Here is a 14,011-nt window from a genome sequence, read left to right on the forward strand (position 1 = left end):
TTAAACTATATCATAACATTTATAATTGTACAGATAGAAAAACAAAAACACTTTTATTAGTACTCAATTAATCTCGATATGGTATGGCCACCGTTTATGGCTCAGAAGGTATCAAATCAAAACAGAATCTCCCACCAAACATTTCTCGGCATTTCTTGAGCACATAGAACCAGAGAAAAAATCCATTTGAGTCTGGATTCCTTGGTGGTCATTGTATGGGTCCTCGCCTCCCAATACGTCTATCTTTAAACTTGCTATCCAGAACATGCCGAACATGGTTATGGAAATGTGGTGAAGTACTATCCTGATGGAAGTAAATTGAGCCTTCCTTAGTTTCAGTTTCGTCTATTTGAGAAAATGAAAAAGTTCCAGCATATCACAATAAATTGTACCAGTTACAAAACTCTCTGCAAAGAAAATTTGGCTCCAAATGTCTACCATGCATTAAAGCACACTAAACTTTGACTTTTGGAGTATCCCATTCATGCTTGACAAACTCATGTTGAGGTTCCAACCCCAATTTCTACAGTTATGACAATTGACCTAAACATTAATAATAAAATTTATTATTCTTTTTTCTAAGAAATTATCATCCGTATTTTTTTATCATGACATTACTAAACTCCATCCTTTGAGGTTTATCTGCTAGTTTAATGTCATATGATATCTGAATTTTGTAAGTATGTAAAGACAATCTCTTATATCAAAAACCATGAGTGTCGTTTTTGGAAGTCCTAGCTCTAAACCCCATTCACTTACAGACTTCTTTGGACTTTAAAGCACAGACTGCAGTATTCGATCTATGTCCTCTTCTGATGTTTTTGGCCTCAATGATGGGTTGTCTCAAAACACTGCCTGTTTAGTTAAATTTCTTTACTCATTACTTGACTGAGTTACACGAAAGAGAGTAAGTAATTAACATCATACTCAAGTCTAAAATATCTTTGAACTGAGACTATTGATCTAAATTCAGTAAACCATAAGACACACTGAGCTTATTGTTGAGAATTAGCTATAGGATTGATGAATTGATATGTATCAATGGTAAGCCAGTTTGAACAATTCACCAAAAATAATAACTATTAATAAAGAAATTACTGAAGCAATGTTAATTCAATGCCCTAAAAATGCAGGAAAGGTTTGCAATATGCTAAAATCGATTTCACGCCTGCAGAGTCATAAACGATGGCCAAATCAAGATTTATTGAGTACCATTAAAATATTTTTGAATTTTTCGATCTGTACAGTTATAAATGTTACCATACAGTGTACATATTGTGAATAAAAATGTATGTTAAAATGTGTCAGTTTTTTTTGGACCTCCTCTTTTATATCGTTACATTTTCATAACTTCTGAATCATAATTTTCTTTTAAAAGATTTAGGTAGAAGTGAAATGTTAAAAATAACTTGGACCTTGAATACTGACCTTGGTCTTGGAACATAGAGGTGCCTTGTTCTCCACCAGCATATCCACAACCTGGTCGTGGCCAGAGCGTGCGGCACAGTGAAGTGGCGTGAGACCATCCCGTGTCTTACTCTCTATGGCAGCCCCCTTCTCTATCAGGAACTGAACCATTGGCAACTTTCCCCACTTGGAGGCAACGTGTAGCGGCGTGATGTTGTGCTATAGGTAACATAATTGTACTCAAATAATCATTTAATAACTTAAATGGATGGACATTTGAATATGAAAATAGACAAACACACATTAAATGTAATCTAATATTTAGTTTGGTTGTTACATAACATTTCTGAAGTCTCAAGATACTCTTGAAAAATTACAGATTCTGTAAAAATAGAAAATCATATTGCCAATATTTTTACAAGAACAAATAAATCAATAAAAATTACATTCCAATCGAATAATGTTACAAAATTGTTATAATTTATTGGCAGGGAGACAACTTTGTAAATTCTACAATAATAAACTTCTCACAAACTCTGTTGTTTATCTAAGTTACCAAAGTCATGTATACAAAGCAGGATTTTGTTAATGTGGTAGTTTTCAGCATTTCTAAGTTAAAAGTAAAAAAATTAAGGTAAACAGCAATGTATACCTTGGCAGCATAATTGATGTTGGCATTCTTTTGTTGCAGTAAGTTGGCGATGTTCACATTGCCATAGTGTGCTGCGATGTGGAGCGGGGTGAACCCACTCTTTGATGTCACATCAGGATTGTGCTCATTCTGGAACAGATTTCCTCAAAGTACTACTTATTACACTACACTGCACCCTCAATAGCCTAAGATAGCAATTAATAAAATGAAAACACTTTAGTTAAACAATTTTTAATAATGCTCATGATATCAACCTGCAACAATGACAATATTTGTATTTGGTTCTTGCCTCTTATTTGCAGGACATACTGTAATAATAAGGCAAAGCAGACAGTAAAACTTCATGACTGTAAATCAATTTTATAATTACTAAAACTAAAATTGTAATTTTGTAATTTTATTTTTTACTTTTACTTATGTAAAAGTGCTAAAAAACTTCATTTGAATTAAGATTGAAATTAATGACCTTTGTAAATAACACTTTTTAGTGTAGCTATAATTTTATTAAAATCTTCAGTATAATGAATAAAAAAGTATGAATATATTTAACTAAGATAACTTTATCTTATTTCTTTAAGATACCATTTTTGAAGACTGGAAAAATAGAGAAATATATTTTTAATATTCCATGAGGAGTAGTAAAAATTTGAAGCAGAAGTTTGGACCATCTTATAGTCAGGCCCATTGAAAAAAGGTTGAAGAAAAGACTTGAACATGAAATGTACATAAAAGATGACTGGAAGAGTGACACACTTTTATTTATTAAAAAACGTTCCTTAAAAAACATACTTCAAAAGAAACCATTTTCTTGAATTTATTACATGTAATTAAAAAATATATAATTTCCTTAAATCATAAATGAATAAAAACACGCCACTCTCTATAATTCATGTAGCCTACCTATTGCTCAAATGTTACATACTTCAGCCTTTTATTTGGGCCTGATGTCAAAATTGCCATACTTTCTACCTAATTACCTATAATTCCTTGAGTGATAAAAAGAATGCTGTCTACTTTTTCTGTCTTCAGAAAAATTATCTTAAAAGTCTATAAATGAATTTACAATATCTTTCCAACAAAAAAATCAATTGCACCCTCTTAACCCTATGTACTTGAAGGCACTATTTATAATTTATTCTTGGAGCTCATATGGCCACCACCATTTTGTCTGAAGCTGTAACTTTTGTTGTGATGTTATCTCAACTCATATGTCCAGCTGTACTGGCCAAGATATAATACATCCATAGCTCGTAAGGCCAGCACCACTGACCACTAAACATATGAGTTGTTTTATAATATATACTCTTTGTTTTATAATGAATAGTGAGTGCTAAAACCTATCGAGCAGCTTTATTTTAAAGTAATTTTAGGTAAAGCAGTAAATTTTAAATTAGCCTATACCTCTTTTCTAAACATTGACTGTGCAAATTAGACAAATGACGCGTAGTGGGCTTATACACTGAAGTGATAGAAATATATAAAATGTTACTACAAGACGTGCTAACTATTCTTGACTACACATAGGTGTATATTTTTTAATTAAAGTTTTATTCCAAAAAAATATAATAACTGAGAAAATTTTTTAAATAGTTCATGTCTTAAATATAACATAACTGTATATGCCTACTTTATAACATTTTATTTAAATATTTTTCTTAACAACATACATATAAGAGTTAAATTTCCCAAATATATGTTTATCTTTGTATTAAAAAGATCCATTAATAATACATTTTTACTTATTTTTCATCTCTTCTTTAAACATTTTAAACTACTATGTAAATAACTCAGAGAATATTAAAAAATAATTCCGATCTGGGGAGGCAAACAACAAATATGGTCGAGCTGCCAATGAAAGTAGCACGGCCATCTGTACTGGCAATACGAGTTGCGAGGACAAACTACGGTGTGCTGCTGGCCTTTTGAGTGCATAGGGTTAAGAAACTTTTTAGTTCTCAGAATTGTATTACGTTAATATTCTTAGAATTTACAGTCTAATCTTAAATGGATTGCATAGCTTCTCAAATAGACAGGGGTATTTTTTAAAATTAGATCCCCTTATGGTGCAATTTTCATTGAATTTCTTTATGGGGCTATTTCCAGGCAACAAATAAACTATTTTATTTTATGAAAAAGAGCAGTAAGGTAATCAGTAATTTGTCTAGTCCTGATCATTGTAATCTTTTGTAGGTTAAGAATTTTAACACTGCCCTCAATACACGTTTTAAATGTACTTTTAGATTTCATGTTAAAAGATCATTTATAGTTTTAAATACCAAAATGAGTTTATAAGTATTTTACTTGTTACAGAAATAATGTTGTCAGATAAAATTATGACTATTTTAAAAGACAATGTAGATTAGACTACTGCTTCTTAAGTGTAGAATAGTTTAATCGTAAAAAGTAAGGGCTCTGTGGGTAATGGTAGCACACTCACCCAGCAAGTGAGAGAACTGAGTTCGAGTCCTGGTGAAGCAGGTGCTTTTTGTGATTCAATATTTATTAAAATTAAAGTGTAGGATAATAATACTTGTAGTTGTTATAAACAAAATTTGTATTTTGACAATAAACAGTTTTATTTCTTGGTGGTGTAATAAAGACGTGATCAGTACCTGTAGAAACCCGGTAACTCTAAAATTTGAAGTAAAAAATTTCAATTTTATTACCGCACTAATACAACAGACATTTTTTTTAACCTGTTCTTTTGGAGCTAGAATAAAGATTGCCATTAGGACAGCCGGTTCTTAAAGGAAAGTTGTAAGTATAAACTGAAAATTACAAATCATACCTGCAGTAAGAGCGCAGCAGCTTTGCAGTCATCTTTTTTAGCCGCGATGTGCAGTGCCGGTAGTCTCACTTTGCCTCTGGTGTCATTCTCTAACAGTACAGCCACCACCTTGTCATGGCCTTGCTGCATGGCTACGGCAAGAGGTGTGAAACCATCCTAAAACAGCCAACATATATCAGTTACAGTTTTAGTTTGTTATACAACAATTTACTGTTATGACACACTACAAGGTTCATAGTCAGAGTATTGTGCAAAGATTGAAATTTACAAAAAGAAGATAAGAAATTAATGCTTAATGAACATGTCTTAAAAACCAGTACTCTTTAGCATAATAATTGCAGTCAACGCAAGCTACATCAAACTAAGTGCACTGCATCATTCTGTTTCCTGCCAAATTATTAATCAGCTTCTTGTGTATTGAGGTTATCATTAGTGCTGCCTTGTATAGTTCAAGACGGTGACAAATATTTAATCCCTCATGTATACCTAAACAATCTCTTGTTCAAAAAATGGTTGATGTAAATAAACTTCGTCTGAATAAATTAAAAGATATGTTGGTTTCCTATTTAAAATTCTAGTTATATCTGCAATTAAATGATTTTGAAAAAGCAATAACATTTAATAAAATGTATAGGTTAGGCCAAGAAATCAAAATTACTGTTTATTATTTTGCATGCATATTAATATAATTTATAAGATAGCAACTAGTGGTAATAAACTAATAATCAAGTGATTATACTGTCTTTGTACTGACATGGTCAGTTAACATATATTATTGTATCTACATTAACACAGTTCATATACCACTGGATTCACAAAGAGCTCCAGAGTTCAGTGTATTGTATGCTTGGTATTCTTATAATTGGAAAGTATGGATACCTGTAAACCTCAATACAATACAGTGTATATTCTTGTTTTTCAGATACTGACTGCTTTATCATCCCATTTCCATTATTTATTCTAGGAATTATATAAACTTTTCTATAACTAATCAGTATTGTCTCATCAGTGTTAAATGGATCTGTAGCCCCCACGATGGATTTCTCAACCATTAAAAAATTGCATTTTGTCTAATGCAATGTTTTGTGATTGCTTTGTAAATGGTCATGAGCACACTACCCTTGCTTGTTTTCTCAAATTGTAGTTACACAACAAATTGTATATTGAATCATTTTTATGCCTAGCCTCTCCATTTTTATTCCTTCAGCTCCTTTAATTGTGCTATCTCACAATGTCGGAGGAAGCCAACTTCAAATATCTTACATGCAAATTCACTTCATTTTGTTTGTTAAACAGAATTTTAAACAATATTTAATTAAATAATAACCAGAATATACTAAATTATATAGATTCATCACTGCTGCCATCTATTGTAAAAATTAGATTACTACCGAAATTGCTATTTCAGTACATTTTCCCTGAATCGCTTGGAATGTTCTGTATCCATAGTATATAACTCTTACTATTGAAAACTGCCACAACTAATTCTGTTTATTTATAACATTTGGTATTTGTTTCAGAATACAAAATTCTGTGCTGATGCCAATCTCTTGACTAGATAAGATGTATGAACATTAATAATTTTGACCATGTATTAAATTTGACAATGCAGATTCCAAATTTGCCTAAATTGTATTCTAGGTTTTATTTGAGTATACCTATCAAACATCTTCACAAACTTTCACATTTATAATATAATGTATTATTAAAAATCTTTTATGAAAGGAGTCCAAATCACCCACAAATAGCCCTAACAGGAATTTTGAACTGCCATTTTGAGGATTAATACATATACAAATATTAAAAGTATATTACTACTATGAACAGCATTCAAAACTGTAGCTCCCTCGTTAAAGCCTATTCCTGAGAGTGAAATCAAAATCCAATATGTTTAAAGGCAATCAATCAAGATCAAACATAACTATTTAACTTGGTTTATAAAATTTTAAACACATAACTAGCATCAACTAATCACAAACATCATAATTTTAAAATCGGCAGATATTATGAGACTTTTGGAGTGTCTCATACAAGCTGTATGTTTTATATAAATATAACCGTTTTAACAATTTTACAATACAATAAAGAAAATGAGAATGTAAAATATTGTTACAATCACATTAACTCACAGTGTTGTTTATTTGTGTAGCAGAGAAGTGGCTCCTTAACTTACACATAAACATTGGACCCTAAAAAGGTTTACCAAACAACCTGGTAATGGAGCTTGAAGAAATAAACGAACAATTCTTACAGAGCCACATTGCCCTGAAAATACTTTCCGAAACCCTGACGTAAATAAAGTTAAACTTTTTATGTCTGATATAATTTATTATTTGATGGCAAAGACATTTAATTCATGGAATAATAAGCTATGCGATTTATAATAAAGTATTTTCATGCTATTTTATTATCCATGTTTCATTAATTTTATTTATATATATATATATATATATAATTATATGCAAAGCCCTGCAAAATTCTGTTAATAGTTTTTATGTGCGTCTTTCCAACTGTCAAATAACCGGAGGTGAACAATTCGAACATTTACTCTGAAAACATTTGGTAAGTAAACATCTTTTTTAAATAAAACCTTTGAACAGCCGCCATTTTGTACTGGATCAATCTTTCTGAGTGCGGTTTGCGGCATTAAACTCTGCTAGATAAGCCCTTTAAAATTATGTGCATATTGACCTATGCTCCTATTTAAGATTTCCTTCTGACTCCTTGCGGACGTCCCCATGATATTACAGAAAACTGATAGTTCCTTCAAAAAGTAGATTTTTAGGTGTAGTGTTGATGTACTAAATCTTGTTGATTTATCTGTTATCGTTCAGAAAATATTATACCTGTGCAGGACTTTATGTACACCCTGTATATATATGTATGTATCATTGATGTGTGTGTATGTGTGTGGTTTTTTTATATTGATTTGTGTTCTAAAAATTCCAAAATGTTCTAAAATAACAGGGCCTAAAATACCCTTTCAACTTCAAAACAATAGTTGTTACCAAACCAATCACTTAAAAGTAATAATAAGTGATATGATGAATAGCAGTATAAAAACGCCAAATTATGAATAAAAACTGTATATGAGGAGCAGTGAATTGACAGTCTTAAGGCTTTAATTAAAAAGCATTAATTATTATTTTGGATTTTGTGAATTAAAGAAGTAAATCAAAGAAGAGATAATGTTTGTCTGGCAAATGATAAAAGGACTGGATATATGGAAAAATAAATTACTTTAACAGGAAGAAAGATCAAATACTGTAAAATTATCTGGCTCACAAACTTGGTTTACAAATACTTGGAGGCATTAAAAATTACTATTTTTCACTATCCTCAAAGGACTATATTACCAAGAAAAGATTTCTCTTTAAATTCGTAACCAAGAAAAGGAACCAATTTCGGCAGTAATTACTGGTTACCAACAATGATTGCAACCAATTTTGGGTTTTGGCTTCTGTCAGATGATTGGCAATTTCTCCAATCATCAGAAGGAAATTGATAGCACCCGACAAGGTATGGAGTAATTGCTCAAATTGTAGGGTGTTAATAAGTACACACAGGCGTAGAGGTGTGACATCTAGTGGCATAACCATCAACCACCGCCTGCCAATGCAGATGAGCTACCGCCTGTTGGAACTACGGGAGTGGGTGGCAATTGGATTCAAGGTCCCATGCACTTTGAATCACAACAGCCTTCCTTTCATGACATCACAACTTGCTCTATTTTTGATGCTTCATCAGAGCCACTTTATGGTCTCAAGTGAACACTCAACTTTCCTTGTGATCATTACCAATCAACCGACTAATACAGTGATGACACCTCTATGTTGGCTGATAGAATAAAAGGTGTCGTTTTATGTTTCACATCAATTTCGATTGACAGTATAATATGTAGGCCCAAGGCCAATTTGTTTAGTTTGATTGCTTCCCTTTTACTGAAATTGAGATCAGCTTCTAAAATATTATTGGTCTTTACGAGTCAACGTTAGAAAGATAAATTTAAGATGACAATAATGATGATTTAATAATGGCTTGTACCACAATTACTGTAAGTATTTTCTGGTAAATTGCTAAATTCTGGAGGTAACAATGACTACAAGCTTGTATTATGGAAGTTAGTATATAGCTGTTATCAGAGGGATAAAATGGAAAGTTCAGATTTTCACCTTCATTGAAATTGTCACAGACACTAAGAGAATTTCTTTAATTACATAATCTTGGATATTAGTGACGCATCATCGAGTCACAGTATGGCAAATATATTGTGATTATAGATAGGACTGTAAGCTAAATCTTATGCTATCAGATGTAAATCTTGTTAGAACTGACCACAAACCTAAGCCTTGTGTCATTCTTTACTATAAATAGAGTACCTTTGATTATACTTTATCTACCAAGTTGTTGAGGAAATGTCTGTTAATTAGTTATATTTGTATAAGCTGTGCCAAAGTATTTGCTGTAGACCTCAACTGCAAGAAGTTGAAGAGTAAGCACTTTTGCCTATAAACTAAAGTGGAGATGTTTAAGAGAATTTTTTTAATACCTTTGAGTATTAAATTATGAGAGAGATAGGTAGATAACAACAGGTTACTACAGTAAACATTTATTTTGGTGAATTAGTAATTTCAGCAATGTTCTTGCTGAAATAATTAGGCTATTTATTTCATGTGTTAGAGGAGTAGTCAGTTTCTCCTACAAGTTTATATAAGCCTGAAAATTAATATTTATACCTTATTAGGTTTTATAATGAGGCAATATTACAATGAAAAATAGGTAATTTTTTCAACCCCTTTTTAAAGTTGTAATTTTTTAGATAGGGGGTAGTGTAAAAAATAATAAATACAAAACTGGTTTTTATTGTTTGTTTTAGGTACAAACCTAAATCCTTGTTTTTCAGCAATTCTGCTGATGGATGTTTTTGTTTCATATGTTCCCAAAAAAACTACTATATGGATGTTTGAATTTTTTAGTTTATTTGAAAGAATATTATCTTTTTAATATTTGGGTACTTTTATAATGATAAAATGTGTGGATATTGCATGGTGTTTATTTTTTTTTATTTCAAGGATACTTACAACTGTAAATCTATCTAAACATGAAGAAAACCATCCATAGAATATATAGCACAATTTTCAGATCTGAAGCTGAAGTGCTTCTCTAAACATTCTCAGAAAGCAAGATTTTCAAATCTTTGTGACAATGCATAAGAGAAAGAAATCTGAGTTACTGAAGTTAAACATGTATTTATTACGTGTATTTTATTACTACAATATGGTAAAATAAGGAATTTGGAACCTATATTTATCAGGAAAAAAAACTGATAATTTTAAAAAATTTAAAAAATTACAAGTTTATAAGTTATTTACCAAAAATAATGAAAACCCACATTTTGCAGTTATAAAATTTGTCAGCACTCATAAATTAATTCTTTTTCTTCTCTCGTTCATCTTTTAGTTCTGCTTACCTCAGTTTTCTCTTATATTCTGTAAACTTTACCTCTTTATGGATTTGAGCAATTTTCAGTCTCTTCAAATTAAAAGCCAGTCAGTGGGCTCACACCCAATCACAATTGAATTAACATCTTTTATTGTAAGTTCAAGGAAACATATAGTTAATCTTATAAATAAAAATGAATCGTTAAATGTGTTGGTAAGCGCAAATCTCGAGAATGGCTGGACCAATGCGGTTAATTCTTTTTGTAAAATGTCCATTGAAATCCGAGGAGGGTTTTTATGAAGAAAAAGTTAAGAAAGTTACCTGGAATATTTTGGAATTCAGAAAAAATTGTAGTTTTTATGTTTCATAATTCAAATTAAACGCACTAAATAGCTGTTGACAGCTATGGTTCAGCAAACTTTCTGAAACATCTGTTTACATTTAAATTTTATCAATAATAGGTAAACAGTGCTTGATCGGTAGTGTAATGCAGACAGTAAATAAAACATTAATATATAAATTTTACTCCAGAGTGCGCCAGTGACGAATTAAAATCGTCTAATGCATTAAATACTGTTATAAAACTAATCTTAATGAACAAAGTTATGAATGTTTTCACATAAGTTACTTTAAACTGGTGGGTTTCCTTGACATTATGATATTACATTTTAACAATGGCTTATGGAAAAACAGAGAAAAGAATACTAACATGCCTCAACGATTCATTCTTTCCCTGGCTACAGTCCAAAAAACAAGTGTAACACAAAACTTTTATAACGATTATTTTGGAATGTTGCATAACCTTAATAAGGATTTTCCTCTTTTACCGAAAGTACATAAGAAGTAGGTAGGACTTCCCCCTAGGTCGTAATAGGCTTTTCAATCCTACTTATGAGTGTATTTTCTTCATCAGGACAAGGCAAACTCAACTATGTCAACACGGTTTTGACCAAAATAGATTTCCGAGAACTAGATAATCGAACATATATAATATTTTGATCGAGGCAACATGGCAAACTAAACTGTGACATAGTAGGTAAGTGAATTTAAACGGTCCTAAGTAGGCACTTTTTAACCGAAGTAGGCATCTCGGTCCTACATAAGTATATATATTTTTTCTTCGTCAAAACAACAAGGCAAACTCTAATATGGTACTGGAAATATCTTAGACCATGACAAGGACTGGAAATATACGCTTTTTGATCAAAGTAAGTTTCCGATACCTGTGTGATCCGAGATTTGTGTTTTTTAGATCGGGATGACAAGGCAGATTCAGCTGTGACGTTATGTATATAATTAATTAGAACCAGAAATGCTCCAACACGTGCCAAACATGAGATATTAATTAAGTTAAACTCTGATACTATTTACCATGAACTTAAATAATATCTACCTGATGTATGCCTACTTACGTTTTAAAATTTGTATAGGACTCCCATCATATTACACCATAATTGCTTTTACTAAGTAATATAAGGACTTCGGTTGTAAAGATTGCGTGCAAAGCCGCGGATAACAGCTAGTATGATATAAATGTAAATAAGTTCTTAGGATTAAAATTCATATGTAATAACATCTTTTCCACCAGACTAAAACGTTTTGTTGATTTTTATATAATTTATATACTTACAGGAAACAAGTCTGATGTCAAGGCAAATAACCGACTTGTCTGAACAATTGGCTAATCATATTTATGCTTTTTGGTTAATTCACAGAAATTTAATTCTCAACAAATTGGTATATAGATAGCTAATTCATCAAAAAAACTATATTGCGGAAAATGTATTACACAATAACGATACATTGTTGTGAAACAGTTTTCATTAAAAACAAGAACAATGATAAATCTTGTGGAAGGGTTAAGTAAAGTAATGAATGTTAAAAATATGTTGAATAAATAAGATTTTGCAATTAACCAAACTTTGGCTTTATTGAGCACAAAAATCAACTGGATAAATAAATGTAAACGAAGGATACAATACTTAAATTGTAACAAATCGTTTGATCTTATGACAAATACCATATGAGTGAAAAGTTACCTCAGTAGCTAGGGCCTGATTAGCCCCTTTGCTCAGCAGGAATTTGACAACACCATCATGGTTCTCTTGAGCTGCCATGTAGAGAGGGGTGAAACCGTTGAGACTCTGCACATTCACCACAGCACCATTCTGTACCAGTATCCTAGCCACCTCCTCTTGTCCCGCTACATGTTAAACACAATATTAGTGGTTTACCTGTCATCCTAACCTGAATACAGGACGAGTAAAAGTTGTAACAGTATATGTACTTATTTATTTTATGTATGGACCATAAACGTGCACGTTATAAAAAAAAAAAACTAAGCTAGCTGTTGTAATACTTCGTGCTCAAAATAAAGCAACTGTATTGGTAATATTTTTTGTATTGGTCATAAACACTACTCCAGTGTCTATGCTGTACCTCCCCCTTCTCTTGTGTTCTAGTTAGCTATCATCAAAATCCTTCATCTCACCAACTCGGTCATGTAACCATATGCAATATTTTAACAATACAATATGTGTTAATAATTTCTAATGTCCTCTATTCAAATGTTTTAAAACCGTTGGGGATGAATTAAAACTCTGGGCATGTTTAATTTCACAAAAAATAATGCCTGTCAGTCCTTTTTAAGGTATTTAGACTGAAATAGTCTTTTGTTTAGCTAATTTTTCTAATTTTTTCACCACCCCAATGTGACAAACAATCCTTTAATTTTTATTTCTATGTAAAAAAAACTTAACTCTATGTTAACTTGTGTGTTACAAGACTATTTTGTGTAATAGTTAATACATTTTTACTAGGGTATGCCACAACTTATTTAAATTGCAATCTCCAAGACTGTGCTTAATAAACAATGCTGAAAAGTAAGTACAACTTATGTCCAATTAAAATAATTACTCAAAATCAGTCAAAATTAATGCATGTGGATTTTATTGCATGTACAACAAAATTTCACTGTTTATTTATGTTGCTCTAAATTTTATTATTTTCAAGTACACTCTGCTAACAGCATACACACATATTAGTGGACAGAATTGTTGGTTTATGCCAAAATGCAATTGTTGAGCCTATTGATGGACAACATTTCTTAAAACTCGTGTTATTTATATTACTGTTCATACTCATATAACTGTTACATAAAGGAATTTAGCAATTAAACTTTGACAAAATTATTTAAAGCAATGAATAATAAACATTCAAAGTACTTACCTAGAGCAGCGATGTGCAAGGCAGTGTTTCCCTTTTTGGTGGCTGCGTCCACGACACACCCCCTCTTGAGTAACTCTGAGACAATGTCGACGTGTCCGTCCTTCGCTGCAAGGTGAAGGGCGTTCAGTCCATTCTGAGAAATAAAAGCAAATAAAAATTATACCTTAAATAATTACTGAAATAAATAGAAATATTGACATGTCATAAATCATCTTTATTGCACATTAAAATACATTCATACAGAACAGGTGAATTTTCAAAAAATATATGCTAAAATATAATAATATAAATTAAGTTTATAGCAAAGAGACTTAACTAAATAATAAAATATACTGGCTAGGTGATAAAAATTTACACGACAATAAATTAAAATACAATACTAAAAGACATGAAGAATAAATAAATTATATATAAAATAAATACTATGCTTACCGTATAGAATAGTTTAAAAATTAAAAATGTTAACACTTAGTAAAGGACAGATTTAAATATGT

The 14,011-nt window shown here is 31.1% G+C and overlaps 1 protein-coding gene across 8 annotated transcripts in view; it reads right to left on the reverse strand.

Annotated features, from left to right (window-relative positions):
* LOC124359658 (ankyrin-3-like) overlaps window positions 1-14,011 on the reverse strand; it is a 210,315-nt gene that overhangs the window by 79,066 nt on the left and 117,238 nt on the right. For all 8 annotated transcript variants that reach the window (XM_046812589.1, XM_046812588.1, XM_046812582.1 and 5 more), the window contains exons 3-7: window positions 13,518-13,650; window positions 12,329-12,492; window positions 4,848-5,003; window positions 2,060-2,188; window positions 1,429-1,626 (exon numbers count right to left, since the gene is read on the reverse strand). In XM_046812589.1, coding sequence (XP_046668545.1) covers window positions 1,429-1,626; window positions 2,060-2,188; window positions 4,848-5,003; window positions 12,329-12,492; window positions 13,518-13,650 — 780 coding nt within the window. The remainder of the gene's footprint in view (window positions 1-1,428; window positions 1,627-2,059; window positions 2,189-4,847; window positions 5,004-12,328; window positions 12,493-13,517; window positions 13,651-14,011) is intronic.

The sequence above is a fragment of the Homalodisca vitripennis genome, chromosome 4 (assembly GCF_021130785.1).
Source record: "Homalodisca vitripennis isolate AUS2020 chromosome 4, UT_GWSS_2.1, whole genome shotgun sequence".
NCBI classification, from domain to species: domain Eukaryota; kingdom Metazoa; phylum Arthropoda; class Insecta; order Hemiptera; family Cicadellidae; genus Homalodisca; species Homalodisca vitripennis.